This window comes from Stegostoma tigrinum, unplaced genomic scaffold (assembly GCF_030684315.1).
Source record: "Stegostoma tigrinum isolate sSteTig4 unplaced genomic scaffold, sSteTig4.hap1 scaffold_671, whole genome shotgun sequence".
Lineage (NCBI taxonomy): Eukaryota > Metazoa > Chordata > Chondrichthyes > Orectolobiformes > Stegostomatidae > Stegostoma > Stegostoma tigrinum.
In genome coordinates, this window is record NW_026728613.1 from 15916 (window position 1) to 37004 (window position 21089).

The 21089-nt window shown below is 56.5% G+C and overlaps 1 protein-coding gene across 1 annotated transcript; it reads right to left on the minus strand.

Moving 5' to 3' along the window:
• Nucleotides 1-2218: 2218 nt before the first annotated feature.
• LOC125449554 (protein phosphatase Slingshot homolog 1-like) lies at nucleotides 2219-20720 on the minus strand. Its single transcript, XM_059644304.1, has 9 exons — nucleotides 20613-20720; nucleotides 19156-19344; nucleotides 18358-18451; nucleotides 14008-14136; nucleotides 13620-13666; nucleotides 12599-12745; nucleotides 10346-10546; nucleotides 6545-7550; nucleotides 2219-3196 (listed from the first exon to the last, which is right to left on the minus strand). The coding sequence occupies exons 1-9, from the start codon at nucleotides 20615-20617 to the stop codon at nucleotides 2798-2800; spliced, it is 2217 nt and encodes a 738-aa protein (XP_059500287.1). The 5' UTR covers nucleotides 20618-20720; the 3' UTR covers nucleotides 2219-2797.
• Between the last annotated feature and the right edge of the window lie 369 nt (nucleotides 20721-21089).

The following is a 21089-nucleotide window of genomic DNA, read 5'->3' on the forward strand; positions in this document are numbered from 1 at the left end:
GCAGAGGAAAACAGACAGAGAGAGAAAATAATGAACAAAGTTGGTATTTGTTCTTGGGTGGGAGTTTCGGAATGCTCCTTCCCAGACCACATCGTGTCAAAACAAAAAGAATTAAACTTTATTGAGGTGACGAAGAACAGCTGTACGAGGATATATATGGCTCTGATGAACAGCTCAGACGTAGAGAGCAAGAGAATACTTGCAGAAAAGGCATGATAAAATCCACCTTACGCACAATGTGGGCATCACCAGCTTTCACGAGCCATTTCAGACTGTACCTGTGAGTCAGCCTCATTGGGATGGGCCTGGAGTCACGTGTAGGCACAGACGGGATAAGGGTGGGCAGATTCCCGTCCACAAAGAGCATGAGGGGACTAGAAAGGGGTTTCGTTTTAAGCACCAGTCCATGGGCCCAGCACAACGGGATCGCTGTGCCCACACACAAAGCTGGGACATTGGTCGCGTGGCTCTGCGCAGGAACGTCCTGAGGGGCAGTGAGCAGGAGCTAGAATGACCGGAGGGGTGGCGTGTGGTGGGGCTCGGCTCCTTATGCGGGGACACAGAGAGCACAGCGGTGCAGAGACAGCAGCTGCTGAAACAGGGAGTGGGGGGGGGGGGGAGGGCGCAGGTGGATGGGGGTCAGAGGGAGTAGCAGAAGCAGCAAATGTGGGTTGGAGGGCACAGCCTCCCAGGCAAAAGGATTTGATGTGAATAATGTGTAAATAATGAAGGAAATTAACTGAGGAGAGAGTGACAGGACTCCAAATTCTCCATCCATACCCCAGCCCCTACTCCCCCTCCCTATCTCTGTAACCCCCTCCAGCCCCTACACCCCCTCCCTATCTCTGTAACCCCCTCCAGCCCCTACACCCCCTCCCTATCTCTGTAACCCCCTCCAGCCGCTACACCCCCTCCCTATCTCTGTAACCCCCTCCAGCCGCTACACCCCCTCCCTATCTCTGTAACCCCCTCCAGCCCCTACACCCCCTCCCTATCTCTGTAACCCCCTCCAGCCCCTACACCCCCTCCCTATCTCTGTAACCCCCTCCAGCCCCTACACCCCCTCCCTATCTCTGTAACCCCCTCCAACCCCTACACCCCCTCCCTATCTCTGTAACCCCCTCCAGCCGCTACACCCCCTCCCTATCTCTGTCACCCCCTCCAGCCCCTACACCCCCTCCCTATCTCTGTAACCCCCTCCAGCCGCTACACCCCCTCCCTATCTCTGTCACCCCCTCCAGCCCCTACACCCCCTCACTATCTCTGTACCCCCCTCCATCCCCTACACCCCCTCCCTATCTCTGTAACCCCCTCCAGCCCCTACACCCCCTCCCTATCTCTGTAACCTCCTCCAGCCCTACACCCCCTCCCTATCTCTGTAACCCCCTCCAGCCCCTACACCCCCTCTCTATCTCTGTAACCCCCTCCATCCCTACACCCCTCCCTATCTCTGTAACCCCCTCCAGCCCCTACACCCCCTCCCTATCTCTGTAACCTCCTCCATCCCTACACCCTCCCCCTATCTCTGTAACCCCCTCCATCCCTACACCCCTCCCTATCTCTGTGACCCCCTCCAGCCCCTACACCCCCTCCCTATCTCTGTAACCCCCTCCAGCCCCTACACCCCCTCCCTATCTCTGTAACCCCCTCCAGCCCCTACACCCCCTCCCTATCTCTGTAACCTCCTTCAGCCCCTACACCCCCTCCCTATCTCTGTAACCCCCTCCATCCCTACACCCCTCCCTATCTCTGTAACCCCCTCCAGCCCCTACACCCCCTCCCTATCTCTGTAACCCCCTACAGCCCCCACACCCCCTCCCTATCTCTGTAACCCCCTCCAGCCCCTACACCCCCTCCCTATCTCTGTAACCCCCTCCATCCCCTACACTCCCTCCCTATCTCTGTAACCCCCTCCAGCCCCTACACCCCCTCCCTATCTCTGTAACCCCCTCCAGCCCCTACACCCCCTCCTTATCTCTGTCAGTCCCCTCCAGCCCCTACACCCCCTCCCTATCTCTGCAACCCCCTCCAGCCCCTACACACCCTCCCTATCTCTGTAACCCCCTCCATCCCCTACACCCCCTCCCTATCTCTGTAACCCCGTCCAGCCCCTACACCCCCTCCCTATCTCTGTAACCCCCTCCATCCCCTACACCCCCTCCCTATCTCTGTCACCCCCTCCAGCCCCTACACCCCCTCCCTATCTCTGTAACTCCCTCCATCCCCTACACCCCCTCCCTATCTCTGATGTCTCTGCATTCCATCAATCACGGCCACACCCTGATTCTGATCAGTCCCCGTGCCTGGGCCTGGATCTCTGGCATTTCCTCCTTAAGGCTCTCCATCTCCCTCCACCCAGACCCCAGTCTCTGTCTCTCTCTTCCCCGCCTCCCTCCTGCTCTGGGACGCTCCTAAAACCCACCCCCACCCGATCATTTGACAGAGCTTGGTCCCAGAACCCCACGAAGCGCCCCCTGTCCTCTGGTTCCTGAACATGGCCCTTTGTGAAATACTCCGGGGGTGTGTCACTGCACTGAGGCGCTACATTAATGCAGGTGGCTCCACTGTTGTTGTTGGCGGTCGAGAGGAGGTTGGAATGCAGCAAATTTCCTGCGGACTGGAGACAATTTGGGAATATCAGAGATTGCTGGAAATATATGGGTGGGTGAGGGTATGGGATTTGAAGGGGCTGCTGTAATCACACTGGGCATAGCGAGCTGTAGTGAGCGGGAGGAATATGAGGAGGGGGGGCTGTTGGGGACAGCTACGGGGGGTAAGGTCGGCGGGGGGTGTCTCCTCAGCTTCCGGCCCCCTCCCCTTGGAGACCTTCCATTGGCCCTCCCTCAGCGAAATGCTTCATTCGCTGCAAGACCAGAGCTGACTCCTGCAGGGCAGCCACAGAGTGGCGGTGTTGGGGGGCAGCCTTCCTGGGGGGGTAATTCCTCCCTGCTGTGCCCCCTCCCTCCACAGCCGAGTGTCCGGCCCCTGCCATCTCCAGGCCCGCAGTCTGCTCTGGCACAGCGTCTCCATGCCCCCCCTCGTTCACCTCGTCCTCCTCAGGCAAGTCCACGGCCTGGCACTGGTGGAGATGGTGCAGGGAGCTGCGCCCCTGCGTCTTGCCCTTCTGAGGTGTGGCACCGGGGGACCTGGGCCATGACACGTCATCCCTACCCGGGCCCTCGAGGAAGGCTGTGTCCTGCAAAGGGTGGGGGCGGGGGGGGCGGGGAGAGACGCATGGTCAGCAAACAGGCCAAGCTCAAACTTAGCCGCAAACCCCAAACCAAAACCCCAAACCAAAACCCCCAACCCAAACCCCAAACCTCAACCCCACATCCAAACCCAAACCCCAGCCCCAAGCCCCAACCCCAAACCCAAAACCCACATCCAAACCCAAACCCCAGCCCCAAGCCCCAACCCCAAACCCAAACCCCACATCCAAACCCAAACTCCAACCCCAAGCCCCAACCCCAAACCTCAACCCCACATCCAAACCCAAACCCCAACCCCAAGCCCCAACCCCAAACCTCAACCCCAAATCCAAACCCCAACCCCAAACCTCAACCCCACATCCAAACCCAAAGACCAACCCCAAACCTCAACCCCAAAACCAAACCCAAAACCCCAAACCTCAACCCCACATCCAAACCCAAACCCCAAATCCAAACCCAAAACCACAAACCAAAACCCCAAACCCAACCCCAAATCCAAACCCAATACCCCAACCTCAAACCGCAAACCCCAACCTCAAACCCAAACCCCAAACCTCAACCCCAAATCCAAACCCCATCCCCAAACCCAAACCCCAAGCCCAAACCAAAACCCTAACCCCAAACCCCAAACACAAACCCCAAAACCCAACCCAAACCCAAACCCCAAACACCTCACCCAAACCCGAACCCCAAGACCAAACCCCAAACCGAAACCCAAACCTCAAACCAAAACCCAACCCTAACCCAAACCAAAACACCTAACAGAAACCCAAAACCCCTAACCCTAACCCCTAACCCAAACCCCTAACCCCAAACCCCTAACCCAAACCCTAACCCCTAACCCAAACCCCTAACCCAAACCCGAAATCCCTAACCCAAACACCTAACCCAAACCCCAACCCCAAAACCCAATCCTAATCCTAACCCAAACTCCAACCCCATAACCCCTAACCCAAATCCCTAACCCACCCCCAACCCAAACCCAAACCCATAACCCAAAACCCATAACCCAAAACCCAACCCAAACCCCAACCCCTAAGCCCAAACCCATAACTGAAACCCCTAACCCAAACCCATAACCCCTAACCCAAACCCCTAACCCAAACCCAAACCCCTAACCCAAACACCTAACCCCAAACCCCAACCCCAAAACACAATCCTAATCCTAACCCAAACTCCAAACCCAAACCCCAACCCCTAACGCAAACCCAAACCCCAAGCCCCAAACCCCAATCCCTAATCTAAACCCAAAACTCTAACCAAAACCCAAACCCCAAACCCAAACCCCAAACCCAACAACCCTAACCTAAGCCCCTAACCTTAACCCAAGTCCCTAAACCTAACGCAAGGCCCAAACCCAAACCCCAAACTCAATCCCCTAACCCAAGCTCCAAACCCCTAACCCGATCCCCAAACCCCTAACTCAATCCCAAAACCCGAGCCCCAAACCCCTAACTCAATCCCAAAACCCGATCCTCAAACCCCTTACCCAAACCCCAAAATGGATCCCCATACCCCTAACATGATCCCCACACCCCAAACCCCTAACCTGATCCCCAAATCCCAACACCTAACCTAAACCCCTAACCCCAAACCCAATCCCCTAACCCAATCCCTAAACCACTAATCCCAAACCGAATCCCCTAACCTCAAACCCAATCCCATAACCCAATTCCCAAACCTGTATCCCCAAACCCAATTCCCAAACCTGTATCCCCAAACCCAATTCCCAAACCCGTAACCCCAAATCCAATTCCCAAACCCGTAACCCCAAACCTAATCTCCAAATCCCTAATCCCAAACCCCTAACCTGATCATCAAACTCCAAATACCTAACCCAAACCCCTAACCCAATTCCCAAACCCCTAACCCAAACTGCAAACCCGATCCCCAAACCCGATTCCCAAACCCCTAACCCGAACTGCAAACCCGATACCCAAACCCCTAACCTGATCCCCAAACCCCTAACCCGATTCCCAAACCCCTAACCCGAACTGCAAACCCGATACCCAAACCCCTAACCTGATCCCCAAACCCCTAACCCGATTCCCAAACCCCTAACCCAAACTGCAAACCCAATAGCCAAACCCCAAACCTGATCCCCAAACTCCAAACCCAATCCCCAAAACTAAACCCCAAACCCCAAACCCAACTCCCTCCCAGGGCACACAATGTGTCAATCAAATATCAGTAAAAGGTCAGGGGCCCGATGAGACGTGACGGCTGTCAGTGTGAGTCTCTGACATGGTCAACCATGGAGCCATTAACTAGGGCCGGACTGACGCTGATGTCAGGTGACTGAGGGTCACATGGGAGAGGGGTGACTGGGTCAATGAGACTCAGGAGGGATTGCAGTGAGAGCTCCACCAAGGCCAGACGCAGGGACTTCTTGGAACTTGAATTGTCTTGGGCCTGGTGAGGCCAAGCCTGGGGGATTGTGGGTGCAGTTTGGGTGGGGGGTGGGGGGGGGGAGTCCCTGTACCAGAGGAAGGAGGTTCTGGTGATGAGGGGAGAGCAGGAAGGGTTTCCCAGACTGACCCCTGGGATGGCAAGACTGAAGTCTGAGGAGAGATGGAGCCGTTTAGGATTGCATTCACTGGAGTTTAGAAGAGTTGGGGAGGGCAACCCCATAGAATTCCGGCCAAGTTAGACATGGTAAACGCAGGAAGGATGTTCCCGATGGTGGAGGAGTCCATAAGCAGGTGGGTCACTGTCTAAGGATTACGGGGTTGGCCCATTGAGGACTGAGATGGGGAGAAATGTCTTCACCCAGTGAGTGGGGGAGCCTCTGGAATTCTCGGCCACAGAAACCAATCGAGGCCAGAGCATCAAATGTTTTCCAGAAGGAGTTAGATTCGGATCTCAAAGGATATTGCGGGGAGAGAGCAGGAACGGGGACTGACTTGGGCGATCAGCCATGATCCTAGTGAAACGGGGGAGCAGGCTCAAGAGGCCGAATGGCATGGTCCTGCTCTGAATTTTTCAACAGAAGGATCACGAAGTTAGCGGGAATTCAGTGGGGGGTTGATCGGTCAAACGTAGGAGTCAATAAGACTCAGAAGGGTTCAAAGGTCAGACGGAGGTCAAGGCAACTAGAAGTCAACAGGCTTCACTGTGTGAGGCGTTGGGGGGGTGTGCTGGGGTAATGTGATTCATGGCTGCTGTAAACCCACCTCCCACCCCACAAACCCAATTCCGGGGTACAGCAGGCCTGGAATGTGAAACTCCAAGCCCTGGATTTGGGCCAGGCCTCGGCCTGAGTGGTGAATGCTCACCCCTCAACAGCGATACATCCACCTCCCCCACCTTCAGGCCTCAGAGGTGTCGGCTCTTACCCCGACATCCAGTGACTTCCAGCGGCTCCAGTCATGCTCGTCCACTCCCAGGGCCTGCACCGAGTAGGCCCTCCTCCTCCAGGCCCGGGCTCTCTGCGGGGCTGGGGCCGCTGTGCTCTCCAAGGCCTCCTGCAGCCTCTCCATTTCCTTCACCTGCCCCATCAGTGTCAGGAGGTCCAGCTTCTTCCTCAGCGAGGGCGCCAGGGGCTCGGGCATACACAGGCTCGACTCCCGGCCTGGTGGGCTACGTTCTGGTAGGGGGGCCCCCTCTACGCTGATGGAGGGGGTGCAGGGCAAAAGCACGGAAGCAGCTGGGGCTTTGTCGGACTGCTCCCCCAGAGGCCTGAAGTGGTAGGATGAGGTAGGGCCGGGAGCAGGGGGTGTGCCTGAGGGTGAGGGAGGCCTGGGAGGGGTGCCGGAGGGGGAGTGAGGTTCTGGGGAGGGCCCTGAGGGGGAGTGAGGCCCAGCAGAGAGGCCTGAGGGGGAATTAGGCCTAGGAGAGAGGCCTGAGGGGGAGTCAGGCCTAGGAGAGAGGCCTGAGGGGGAGTTAGGCCTAGGAGAGAGGCCTGAGGGGGAGTGAGACCCAGGGGAGAGGCCTGAGGGGGAGTTAGGCCTAGGAGAGAGGCCTGAGGGGGAGTTAGGCCTAGGAGAGAGGCCTGAGGGGGAGTAAGACCCAGGAGAGAGGCCTGAGGGGGAGTTATGCCTAGGAGAGAGGCCTGAGGGGGAGTTAGGCCTAGGAGAGAGGCCTGAGGGGGAGTAAGACCCAGGAGAGAGGCCTGAGGGGGAGTTATGCCTAGGAGAGAGGCCTGAGGGGGAGTTAGGCCTAGGAGAGAGGCCTGAGGGGGAGAGAGACCCAGGGGAACGGTGCAGCTGCCTTGACCTTCTGGGCCCTGTCTCAGAGTCGTCCTGGGATCGTCTCACGGCCGGACCCTGCTTTGGCTCCTTGGAAATGTCAGTGAGGTCAGTCTCCGAGCAGCTCCTCCACAGAAAGTTGTGGCGCTGTTTGCTGCACACAGAGAGAGAGAGAATGTGAGACACTTACGGTGGGGAGAGAGAGAGAGAGAGAGAGAGTGAGAAAGGGAGAGATTTGTGCTCCCTTAGCCAAGCTGTTCCAGTGCAGTTACAACGCCGGGATCTACCCGACGATGTGGAAAGTTGTTCAGGTGTGTCCTGTCCATAAAGAGCAGAACAAATCCAACTCGGCCAATTACCACCTCATCAGTCTCCTCTCGACCATCGGTAAAGTGACGGACAGTGTCACTGACAGGGCTGTCAAGCACCTGCTCAGCGACGGCCAGTTTGGGTCTTGCCAGGGCCCCTCACCTCCTGACCTCACTACAGCCTTGGTTCAAACATGGACAAAATGGCTGAATTCCAGAGGTGAGGGGAGAGTGACAGCCCTCAACATCAAGGCTGCATTCCATAAGACCACAAGACATAGGAGTGGACGTGAGGCCATTCGGCCCATCAAGTCCACTCCGCCATTTAAACCATGGCTGATGGGCATTTCAACACCACTTCCCTGCACTCCCCCCGTAGCCCTTGATTCCTTGTGAGATCAAGAATTTGTCGATCTCTGCCTTGAAGGCATCTAACGTCCCGGCCTCCACTGCGCTCCATGGCAATGAATTCCACAGACCCACCACTCTCTGGCTGAAGAAATATCATCTCAGTTCCATTTTAAATTTACCCCCTCTAATTTTAAGGCTGTGCCCATGGGTCCTAGTCTCCCCACCTACGGAAACAACTTCCCAGTGTCCACCCCTTCTAAACCACACATTATCTTGTAAGTTTCTATTAGATCTCCCCTCAACCTTCTAAACTCTAATGAGTACAATCCCAGGATCCTCAGCCGTTCATCATACGTTAAACCTACCATTCCAGGGATCATCCGTGTGAATCTCCGCTGGACACGCTCCAGGGCCAGTACGTCCTTCCTGAGGTGTGGGGCCCAAAATTGGACACAGTATTCTAAATGGGGCCTAACTAGAGCTTTATAAAGTCTCAAAGGCACATTGCTGCTTTTATATTCCAACCCTCTTGAGATAAACGACAACATTACATTTGCTTTCTTAATCACGGACTCTACCTGCAAGTTAACTTTTGGAGAATCCTGGACCAACAGTCCCCGATCCCTTTGTATTTCGGCTTTACGAATTTTCTCACCATTCGACCGAATGTGTCATCAGGAGCCCTGGCAAAACTGGAACCAGTGGGTATCGGGGGCTAACACTCTGGTGGTTGGAGTCATACCTGACAGAAAGGGAGATGCTGGTGGTTGTGGGAGGTCAATCATCTCAGCTCCAGGACATCTCTGTAGGAGTTCCTCAGGATAGTGTCCGAGGCCCAACCACCTTCATTAATGACCTTCCCTCCATCATAAGGTCAGAGGTGGGGATGTTTGCCGATGATCGCACAAGGTTCAGCACCATTTGCAACTCCTCAGGTACTGAAGCAGCCCGTGTTCACATGCAACAAGATCTGGACAATACCCAGGCTCGGGCTGACAAGTGGCAAGTGACATTCACACCACACAAATGCCAGGCTGTGCCCATCACCGATAAGAGACAATCTCACCATCGTCCCTTTACATTCAACGGTGTTACCATCACTGGATCCTCCACTACCCACATCCTGGGGGTTACCATCACAGGATCCCCTACTACCCCCATCCTGGGGGTTACCATTGACCAGAAACTCACCTGGACCCACCACATAAACACAGCGGCTACAAGAGCAGGTCAGAGGCTGGGAATCCTGCAGCGAGTAACTCCCGTCCTGTCTCCCCATCTACAAGGCACAAGGCAGGAGGGTGATGGGATACTCCCCACTTGCCCCTGGATGGGGGCAGCTCCAACAACACTCAAGAAGCTGGACACCATCCAGGACAAAGCAGCCCCCGCTCGATTGGCACCACATCCACAAACATCCCACTCCCTCCCCCCACCGACGCTCAGTCACAGCAGTGTGTACCGTCTACAAGATGCTCTGCAGAAACTCACCAAAGATCCTCAGGCTGCACCTTCCAAACCCATGACCCACTTCCATCCAGAAGGACAAGGGGCAGCAGGTACATGGGACCCCCACCCCCTGCAAGTTCCCCTCCGAGCCACCACCCCATCCTGACTCGGAAATATATCCCCGTTCCTTCAGTGTCGCTGGGTCAGAATCCCTGGAATTTCCTCCCTAAGGAACACCCATGGACTGCAGCATTTCAAGGCAGCTCACCCCCACCTTCTCAAAGGGGTCAACTAGGGACGGGGCAATAAATGTCGGGCCCAGATAGCGAGGCCCATGTCTCATGAGGGAACAAAAAAACAGCAAATGAATGAGAGAGGCACAGAATCTCAAATGGACACAGCGAGAGGGAGTCACAGAAAGACGGAGAGAGAGAGTGCAACAGAATGAGAAAGTGAGAGACAGGTTGTGAAACAGACAGAGAGAGAAACAGAGTGACAGTGTGCGTGAGAGATAGTTTGGAAATGTAAGAGAGTGATGGACACAGATGGCTATGGAGAGACAGGGAGAGGCAGAATGTGTGTGTGTGTGTGAGAGAGAGAGAGTCAGCAAGCAAGAAAGATACAGGAAGACTCAGACTGGGAGAGAGGGATTGAGAGAGAACAGGAGAAGTGGGTAAGGAGAGAGGCAAGGAAGGATGGGAGACAGAAACACAGAGAGGGAGACAAAATAAGACAGAACTGTGAGACACGGACAGGAAGTGAGAGAGAAAGGGGGACAGAGAGCTTGCTGAAACCAGGCACTGTTTCCAATCAGATTTGAGAGAGAACAGGAACAACTCACCTGGCATTCAGAATTCCCTGGTAAATGCGGAGCTGGCTGAGGAAACCAGAATTGGGTTTGACAACACTACGCCGTTCCTTAACGTGGGCAAAGGCTTTCTCAAGATCCCAGCCGTACTGTTTCATGGTGTAGGCAATGACAGTCGATGCAGATCGACTAACTCCCATCTTACAATGAACCAAGCAACGCAAGCCACTGCTCCTACACAGAGACACAGACACATCACATCTCAGCGCAGAGGGAGCGGGCACTGTCGGAGGGTCAGTGCTGAGGGAGCGCCGCACTGTCGGAGGGTTTTGCTGAGGGAGTGGGCACTGTCGGGGGTGTCAGTGCTGAGGGAGCGGGCATTGTCAGAGGGTCAGTGCTGAGGGAGCAGGCATTGTCAGAGGGTCAGTACTGAGGGAGAGGGCGCTATCGGAGGGTCAGTGCTGAGGGAGCGGGTGCTGTCGGAGAGTCAGCTCTGAGGGAGCGGGCGCTGTGGTGGGTCAGTGCTGAGGGAGCGGGCACTGTCGGAGGGTCAGTGCTGAGGGAGCGGGCACTGTCGGAGGGTCAGTGCTGAGGGAGCGGGCACTGTCGGAGGGTCAGTGCAGAGGGAGCGTGCAATGTCGGGCGGGTCACGGAGAGGGAGCGGGCACTGTCGGAGAGTCAGTGCTGAGGGAGCGGGCACTGTCGGAGGGTCAGTGCTGAGGGAGCGGGCACTGTCGGAGGGTCAGTGCTGAGGGAGCGGGCACTGTCGGAGGGTCAGTGCAGTGGGAGCAGGCAGTGTCGGGCGGGTCACGGAGAGGGAGCGGGCACTGTCGGAGGGTCAGTGCTGAGGGAGCGGGCACTGTCGGAGGGTCAGAGCTGAGGGAGCGGGCACTGTCAGAGGGTCAGTGCTGAGGGAGTGGCCACTGTCAGATGGTTAGTGCTGAGGGAGCGGCCGCTGTCGGAGGGTCAGAGCTGAGGGAGCAGGCGCTGTCGGAGGGTCAGTGCTGAGGGAGCGGGCACTGTCGGGGGGTCAGTGCTGAGGTAGTGGGCACTGTCGGGGGGGTCAGCGCAGAGGGAGCGGGCACTGTCGGAGGGTCAGCGCTGAGGGAGTGGGCACTGTCGGGGGGTCAGCGCAGAGGGAGCGGGCACTGTCGGAGGGTCAGCACTGAGGGAGCGGGCACTGTCGGAGGGTCAGTGCTGACAGAGCGGGCACTGTCGGAGGGTCAGTGCTGGGGGACCAGGCGCTGCCGGAAGGTCAGTGCTGAAGGAGCGGGCACTGTCGGAGGGTCAGTGCTGAGGGAGCGGGCACTGTCGGGGGGTCAGTGCTGAGAGAGCGGGCACTGTCGGAGGGTCACTGCAGAGGGAGCGTGCAGTGTCGGGCGGGTCACGCAGAGGGAGCGGGCACTGTCGGAGGGTCAGTGCTGAGGTAGTGGGCACTGTCGGGGGGGGTCAGCGCAGAGGGAGCGGGCGCTGTCGGAGAGTCAGTGCTGAGGGAGCAGGCGCTGTCGGAGGGTCAGTGCTGAGGGAGCGGGCACTGTCGGAGGGTCAGTGCTGAGGGAGCGGGCACTGTCGGGGGTCAGTGCTGAGGGAGCGGGTGCTGTCGGAGGGTCAGCGCAGAGGGAGCGGGCGCTGTCGGAGAGTCAGAGCTGAGGGAGCGGGCGCTGTCGGGGGGTCAGTGCTGAGGGAGAGGGCACTGTTGGAGGGTCAGTGCTGAGGGAGCGGGCACTGTCGGGGGTCAGTGCTGAGAGAGCGGGCACTGTCGGGGGTCAGTGCTGAGAGAGCGGGCACTGTCGGAGGGTCAGTGCAGAGGGAGCGTGCAGTGTCGGGCAGGTCACGCAGAGGGAGCGGGCACTGTCGTGGGATCAGTGCTGAGAGAGCGGGCACTGTCGGAGGGTCAGTGCAGAGGTAGTGGGCACTGTCGGGGGCGGTCAGCGCAGAGGGAGCGGGCACTGTCGGAGGGTCAGTGCTGAGGGAGCGGGCACTGTCGGAGGGTCAGTGCTGGGGGACCAGGCACTGCCGGAGGGTCAGTGCTGAAGGAGCGGGCACTGTCGGAGAGTCAGTGCTGAGGGAGCGGGCACTGTCAGGGGGGTCAGTGCTGAGGGAGCGGGCACTATCAGGGGGTCAGCGCAGAGGGAGCAGGCACTGTCGGGTGGTCAGCGCTGAGGGAGCGGGCACTGTCGGAGGGTCCGTGCAGAGGGAGCGGGCACTGTCGGAGGGTCAGCGCAGAGGAAGCGGGCACTGTACGCCCCCTGCCCCCGCCCCACCCACCCGCACCCCTGTACCTACCGGGCAGTGTTGATGAAGCGATAAGTTTGCTCCCACTGGGATAGGAGGTCTGTCGATTCCTCATCATAAACGCGAATATTGAGGTACTTGAACTGGGCTGGGAAGAAATTGTCAATCTCCCGGGTCACATTGAGGATATAGCCCACCCTGCACCAATGCAGAGGGAGAGGTTGGGGGGGTTCGGTGGGAGACGGGGGGATCAGGGGGGATGAGGGAGATAAAGTGCGACAGGGAGAGCGAGGGAGGGGAATGGCGAGAGTGAGGGAGAGGGGTGGATATCGAGCGAGAGGGGGAGGGAGAGAGTCGGAGGGGGAGGGAGAGAGAGAAAGACAAGGCAGATGATAACCTATACAATGCATATTTAATACAGTGACTTCCAAAGTCTTTTAGAGAGAGAGAGGGAGAGAGAGAGGGAGAGGGAGAGAGAGAGAGAAAGTGGCGGGACAGGGAGAGGGAGAGATAGGGAGTGAGGGTGGGGAGGGACTGCAGCTGAGAGGGACAGAAGGAGCGGAGAGGTTGATGGAGATGGAAGGGCGAGAGGGAGAGCGAGGAGTGAGAGGGAAATTGAATTAGAGCCAAAGTTGGGGGCGGCTGGTGGTGAGGGGTTGGGGGAGGGCACGAGAGGAGAGAGAGAGACAGAGTGTGCCAGGGAGAGGGAGAGAGGCGAGAAAAAGAGACAGTGAGAGGGAGGCAGACAATGAGAGATCGGAAAGGAATGGTGAGGGACAGAGTGGGGATAGAGAGGGGGAGAGGGGGATGGAGAGAGGTGTACAGGAAGAAGGAGGGAGGGAGGTTAGAGAGAGAAGGACTCGTAGGAGGAAGATATAGGTTGGGAGGAACAGAGAAGTGGTGGAGAGAGAGAGAGGGAGGGGAGAGAGTATGATATAGATGGCACATATTGGAGGGTGGGGAGTGTGAGAGAAACAGCGTGGAGGAGAGTGAGGGTGTACAAGAGGTAAGAGTGGGGAGAGAGGGGGAGTGGGGGAGACAGATAGAAAGAGATATCGAAATAATCATTTACCTGTTCTGTTCCAGTTCTTCAAAGTTAGAGGCATTCCATTCTGAACCCTGGGAATATCAAACAAGGCAGTTTCATATCTGTTTAAACAAGGAGATATCGAGAGAGGTAGAGTGAGTTAAAACAGGGGAGAGTGTGAGTGGGAGAGAGAGCAAGTGTGTGTGAGAGACAGAGAGAACCAGAGATACACAGAGAGAGAGACAGGCAGAATATGACAGAGAGAGAGAGAGAAAGGGGAGGCGGGGAGAGAGAGAGAGAGAGAGAGAGAGAGAGAAGGGGGAGGCAGAGAGAGACGGGGAGGCAGAGAGAGAGAGAGAGGGGGAGGCGGAGAGAGAGAGAGAGATAGAGAGAGAGAGAGAAAGAGATGGGGGAGGTGGAGAGAGACACTCACCAAGTAAAGATAATGGAAGATTTTACTCGGTTTATCCATCTGAGCGAGCACCAGCATTATCTCATTCTCGATAAACCCTTTATATTCCTTCAGGTCAAGTTGCATTCGCTGTTCTAATGCAGTTCGGATCTGGGAGTCAGAGAATTCATCGGTTACATCCCACATCCCAACAAATCACTGAGATTCCCAGCCCAACCACCGACTGCGATGTAGGCTTCACTTTATTTTTATTCCCTCATGAGACATGGGCGTCAGCGTCTGGGCCCAGCATTTATTGCTACGTCCCTAGTTGCCCCCCTTGAGAAGGTGGGGCTGAGCTGCCTTCTTGAACTCCTGCAGTCCATGCGCTGTGGGGTGACCCACAGTGTCCCTGAGGGAGGGAATTCCCTCCCTAGTGGTTGGGAATCAGGTTTTTGTTCCCATATGTCAAAGCGACAACTGTACATTCCTTTGTGACAGTGAACTGTGTGTTTTCGTCCAAAACTGCTCCATTTCACGAAGTCAGCAAACAAGCTGGTAATTGCTCACACATTCTCAGCTGCCTATCCAACATAATGGTTCCCCATTCACTCCCACGGTCCCCAATCCCAACCCCTTCCCGTTCACTCCCACTGTCCCCAACCCAACCCCTTCCCATTCACTCCCACTGTCCCCACCCAACCCCTTCCCATTCACTCCCACTGTCCCCACCCAACCCCTTCCCATTCACTCCCACTGTCCCCAACCCAACCCCTTCAGATTCACTCCCACTGTCCCCAATCCCAACCCCTTCCCGTTCACTCACACTGTCCCCAATCCCAACCCCTTCCCATTCACTCCCACTGTCCCCAATCCCAACCCCTTCCCGTTCACTCCCACTGTCCCCAACCCAACCCCTTCCGATTCACTCCCACTGTGCCCAGTCCCAACCCCTTCCCATTCACTCTCGCTGTCCCCAATCCCAACCCCTTCCCATTCACTCTCACTGTTCCTAATCCCAACCCCTTCCCATTCACTCTCACTGTCCCCAATCCCAACCCCTTCCCGTTCACTCCCACTGTCCCCAACCCAACCTCTTCCCATTCACTCCCACTGTCCCCAATCCCAACCCCTTCCCGTTCACTCCCACTCTCCCCAACCCAGCCCCTTCCCATTCACTCTCACTGTCCCCAATCCCAACCCCTTCCTGTTCACTCCCACTGTCCCCAACCCAACCCCTTCCTGTTCACTCCCACTGTCCCCAATCCCAATCCATTCCCGTTCACTCCCACTGTCCCCAACCCAACCCCTTCCCATTCACTCCCACTGTCCCCAATCCCAATCCCTTCCCGTTCACTCCCACTGTCCCCAACCCAACCCCTTCCCGTTCACTCTCACTGTTCCAAAACCTAACCCCTTGCCGTTCACTCCCACTGTCCCCAATCCCAACCCCTTCCCGTTCACTACAACTGTCCCCAATTCCAACCCCTTCCCGTTCACTCCCACTGTCCCCAACACAACTCCTTCCCGTTCACTCCCTCTGTCCCAAATCCCAACCTCTTCCTGTTCACTCCCACTGTCCCCAACCCAACCCCTTCCCGTTCACTCCCACTGTCCCCAATCCCAACCCATTCCCATTCACTCCCACTGTCCCCAACCCAACCCCTTCCCATTCACTCTCACTGTTCCTAATCCCAATCCCTTCCCGTTCACTCCCACTGTCCCCAATCCCAACCCCTTCCCGTTCACTCCCACTGTCCCCAATCCGAACACCTTCCCGTTCACTCCCACTGTCCCCAACCCAACCCCTTCCCATTCACTCTCACTGTTCCTAATCCCAACCCCTTCCCATTCACTCCCACTGTCCCCAATCCCAACCACTTCCCATTCACTCCCATTGTCCCCAATCCCAACCCCTTCCCGCTCACTCCCACTGTCCCCAATCCCCAATTGACCCAAACCACTTCCCATTCACTCCCACTGTCCCCAACCCAACCACTTCCCATTCACTCTCACTGTCCCCAATCCAACCCCTTCCCATTCACTCCCACTGTCCCCAAACCCAACCCCTTCCCATTCACTCCCGCTGTCCCCAATCCCAACCCCTTCCTGCTCACTCCCACTGTCCACAACCAAACCCCTTCCCATTCACTCCCACTGTGCCCAATCCCAATGGACCCAAACCACTTCCCATTCACTCCCGCTATCCCCAATCCCAATGGACCCCAACCCCTTCCCATTCACTCCCACTCTCCACAGTCCCAATGGACCATACCCCTTCCCATTCACTCCCACTGTCCCCAACCCAACCCCTTCCCATTCACTCCCGCTGTCCCCAACCCAACCCCTTCCTGTTCACTCTCACTTTTCCTAATCCCAAGCCCTTCCCATTCACTCCCACTGTCCCCAATCCCAACCCCTTCCCGTTCACTCCCACTGTCCCCAATCCCAACCCCTTCCCGTTCACTCCCACTGTCCACAACCAAACAACTTCCCATTCACTCCCACTGTCCCCAATCCCAATGGACCCAAACCACTTCCCGTTCAGTCCCGCTGTCCCCAACCCAACCCCTTCCCGTTCACTCTCACTGTTCCAAATCCCAACCCCTTCCCATTCACTCCCACTGTCCCCAATCCCATCTCCTTCCCGTTCACTCACACTGTCCCCAACCCAACCCCTTCCCGTTCACTCTCACTGTTCCTAATCCCAACCCCTTCCCGTTCACTCCCACTGTCCTCTATCCCAACCCATTCCCGTTCACTACCACTGTCCCCAACCCAAACCCTTCCCGTTCACTCCCACTGTCCCCAATCCCAACCCCTTCATGTTCACTCCCACTGTCCCCAATCCCAATCCCTTCCTGTTCACTCCCACTGTCCCCAATCCCAACCCCTTCCCGTTCACTCCGACTGTCCCCAACCCAACTCCTTCCCGTTCACTCCCACTGTTCCAAATCCCAAACCCTTCCCATTCACTCCCACTGTCCCCAATCCCAACCCCTTCCCGTTCACTCCCACTCTCCCCAACCCAACCCCTTCCCATTCACTCCCACTGTCCCCAACCCAACCCCTTCCCATTCACTCTCACTGTTCCTAATCCCAAACCCTTCCCATTCACTCCCACTGTCCCCAATCCCAACCCCTTCCCATTCACTCCCGCTGTCCCCAATCCCAACCCCTTCCCATTCACTCCCACTGTCCCCAACCCAACACCTTCCCATTCACTCCCACTGTCCCCAATCCCAAACGCTTCCCGTTCACTCCCACTGTCCCCAACCCAACCCCTTCCCATTCACTCTCACTGTTCCTAATCCCAACCCCTTCCCGTTCACTCCCACTGTCCCCAACCCAACCCCTTCCTGTTCACTCTCACTGTTCCAAATCCCAACCCCTTCCCGCTCACTCCCACTGTCCACGACCAAACCCCTTCCCATTCACTCCCACTGTCCCCAATCCCAATGGACCCAAACCACTTCCCATTCACTCCCGCTGTCCCCAACCCAACCCCTTCCTGTTCACTCTCACTGTTCCTAATCCCAACCCCTTCCCATTCACTCCCACTGTCCCCAATCCCAACCCCTTCCCATTCACTCCCACTGTCCCCAATCCCAACCCCTTCCCGCTCACTCCCACTGTCCACAACCAAACCCCTTCCCATTCACTCCCACTGTCACCAATCCCAATGGACCCAAACCACTTCCCATTCACTCCCGCTATCCCCAGTCCCAATGGACCCCAACCCCTTCCCATTCACTCCCACTGTCCCCAGTCCCAATGGACCCAAACCCCTTCCCATTCACTCCCACTGTCCCCAATCCCAATGGACCCAAACCACTTCCCATTCACTCCCACTGTCCCCAACTCAACCCCTTCCCGTTCACTCCCGCTGTCCCCAACCCGACCCCTTCCCGTTCACTCTCACTGTTCCTAATCCCAACCCCTTCCCATTCACTCCCACTGTCCCCAATCCCAACCCCTTCCCATTCATTCCCACTGTCCCCAATCCCAACCCCTTCCCGCTCACTCCCACTGTCCACAACCAAACCCCTTCCCATTCACTCCCACTGTCCCCTATCCCAACCCCTTCCCATTTACTCGCACTGTCCCCAATCCCAATGGACCAAACCCCTTCCCGTTCACTCCCACTATCCCCAATCCCAATGGACCCAAACGCCTTCCGATTCATTCCCACTGTCCCCAATCCCAAACCCCTTCCCATTCACTCTCACTGTCCCCAGTCCCAATGGACCAAACCCCTTCCCATTTACTCCCACTGTCGCCAATCCCAATGGACCAAACCCCTTCCCATTTACTCCCACTGTCGCCAATCCCAATGGACCATACCCCTTCCCGCTCACTCGCACTGTCAGCATTCCGAACACACTTCCCTACCACTCTGGATGTTGCTTGATCTAAATCCATGTCTGCCATGACAACACGAAGATTGGATCGAACTAGCAGTTCTGTTACATCCTGATCTGTTGGTCTGGGATTAGAAACACAGAGAAAGATCAATAGGTCAGGCAGAGTAAACATGGTTGCTAACCCGGACAGAGAGAGAGAGAGAGAGACAGACAGAGAGAGAGAGAGATAGAGAGAGAAAGAGTGAGAGAGAGAGAGAGAGAGGGAGAGAGAGTGAGAGAGAGACAGAGAGAGAGAGACAGAGAGAGAGAGCGAGAGAGAGAGACAGAGAGAGAGAGAGAGACAGAGACAGAGAGAGAGAGACAGAGAGAGAGACCGAGAGAGAGACAGAGTGAGAGAGAGACAGAGAGAGACAGAGAGAGAGAGACAGAGAGACATACAGAGAGAGAGCGAGACAGAGAGAAAGAGAGACAGAGAGCAAGAGAGCGAGACAGAGAGAGAGAGAGGGACAGACAGTCAGAGAGAGATACAGAGAGAGAGAGACAGAGAGAGACAGAGAGAAAGAGAGGCAGAGAGAGAGAGACAGAGAAAGAGAGAGAGAGAGAGACAGAGAGACAGAGAGAGAGAGACAGAGAGACAGAAAGACATACAGAGACAGAGAGAGAGACAGAGAGAGAGAGAGAGAAAGAGAGAGACAGAGAGAGAGAGAGAGAGACTGAGAGAGAGGGAGAGAGAAGGAAGTCAGTCTGGGACAACGGGACGGTCTATGGCTGTGTGTGTTGATGGAGGACAGTGTTTCTGAGCTGGAGAGTACAGAGTTGAACCTACGTGCTGTGTTGTGGGGATGGAGGGCGGACAGAGAGCAGGTCGGACATGGTGTTCCACTCATTGACGTAGGTCTGCTTGGAGTCGATTCTCTGCATGTAGTAGTCAGCCCAGAGTAATCCGCTCCCCCCCGGAAACAGATTGAAGTATGAAGACTCTTCACAGGCTTTGTGCAATGTCTGAAGGACTGTCCTAGAGAGATCACATAATTCATCAGTGAGTCGCTACCGAGGGAGCGGGCACCGTCGCAGGGTCAGTGCTGAGGGAGCAGGCACTGTCGGAGGGTCAGTGCTGAGGGAGCGGGCACCGTCGCAGGGTCACTGCTGAGGGAGCGGGCACTGTCAGAGGGTCAGTGCTGAGGGAGCGGGCACTGTCGGAGGGTCAGTGCTGAGGGAGCGGGCACTGTCGGAGGGTGAGGACCCAATTCACCCTGCCACCCCCACACTTGCAGGCAGCACATTCCCGACCCTAACCCCTCCATTCACCCTGCGCGCCCCCCCCCCCCCAACACTCTCAGGCAGCACATTCCAGACCCTAACCCCTCCATTCACCCCGTTCCCCCCCCCCACACTCTCAGGCAGCACATTCCCAACCCTAACCCCTCCATTCACCCCGTTCCCCCCGCCCCCAACAGTCGCAGGCAGCACATTCCCGACCCTAACCCCTCCATTCACCCTGGCCCCCCACACTCTCAGGCAGTACGTTCCCGACCCTAACCCCTCCATTCACCCTGCGCCCCCCCAACGGTCGCAGGCAGCACATTCCCGACCCTAACCCCTCCATTCACCCCGTTCCCCCCGCCCCCCACACTCGCAGGCAGCACATTCCTGACCCTAACCCCTGCATTGACACCGCCTCCATCACAATCTCAGGCAGCATGTACCAGACCCTAAACCTTCAATGTGTGAAAATGTTTCTTCTCCTGTCACCGTTGCTTCTTTTACCAACTGACTTTCATCTCTGTCCCTCTGGGTCTTGATCTGTCCCTCAATGGAAACCATTTCTCCCTCTCCATTCTGTCCAGACCCCTCCTGAGTTTGAAAACCTCCAACAAATCCCCTCTCGACCCTCTCTTCTCCGAGTGGAATAGTTCCAGCATCTCCAATTGGTCCATGTCAATGAAACAATCTTCTAAATCTTTCCTGCAGCCTCTGGAATTCCCTTAAACCTCCCTAAAGTGTTGGGTCCTGAACTGGACACAGTCCTACAGCAGAGGCTGGGGCACTGGTGTATCCTGGTTTCAGGGAACTGTCCCCTGCTCCTTAAGGCTGTAGTGGTTATAAAGGGATCGCATTGTATATTAACCAGGTACAGCATTCCCCAATTTAATACAGTCACTGTCATTCCGAGATCATAACACGCTCTGTGCTCAGTGACCATCTTATCCATTTCTCTCTCTGTTCCTCACTCTCTCTCGTTCTCTCTATCTCACCTCTTAAAAGCAATGAGCAGCAACTCACCACATCACCTGGACGCTGATGGGTTTAAAAATGGAAGTTCGGGAGCCACTGGTCAAACTGAATCCCCTGTTAACAGAGAGGGAGACGGTCAGACGGAGAGAGAGAGAGACGGTCAGACAGAGAGAGAGGTCGAGAGGGAGACAGTCAGACGGAGAGAGAGAGAGAGAGAGGGAGACGGTCAGACGGAGAGAGACAGAGAGGGAGACGGTCAAACGGGGAGAGACCGCGAGGGAGACGGTCAGACGGAGAGAGAGAGAGAGAGAGGGAAATGGTCAGTCGGAGAGAAAGAGAGGGAGACGGTCAGACAGAGAGAGAGAGAGAGATAGAGAGGGAGACAGTCAGAGAGAGAGAGGGAGAGAGATAGAGGGAGACGATCAGACAGAGAGAGAGAGAGAGGGAGACAGTCAGACAGAGAGAGAGATAGAGAGGGAGACGGTCAGATGGAGAGACAGGCAGAGGGAGACAGTCAGAAGGAGA

What these genes read in the sequence shown, in the direction of transcription:
- LOC125449554 (XM_059644304.1), bottom strand. An exon ending in CCATCCCCACAACACAGCAC is followed by an intron (nt 18,452 to 19,155) that starts GTAGGTTCAACT and finishes TTCTAATCCCAG; the next exon opens with ACCAACAGATCAGGATGTAA. An exon ending in GGAAGTCACTGGATGTCGGG is followed by an intron (nt 3,197 to 6,544) that starts GTAAGAGCCGAC and finishes CACCCTTTGCAG; the next exon opens with GACACAGCCTTCCTCGAGGG.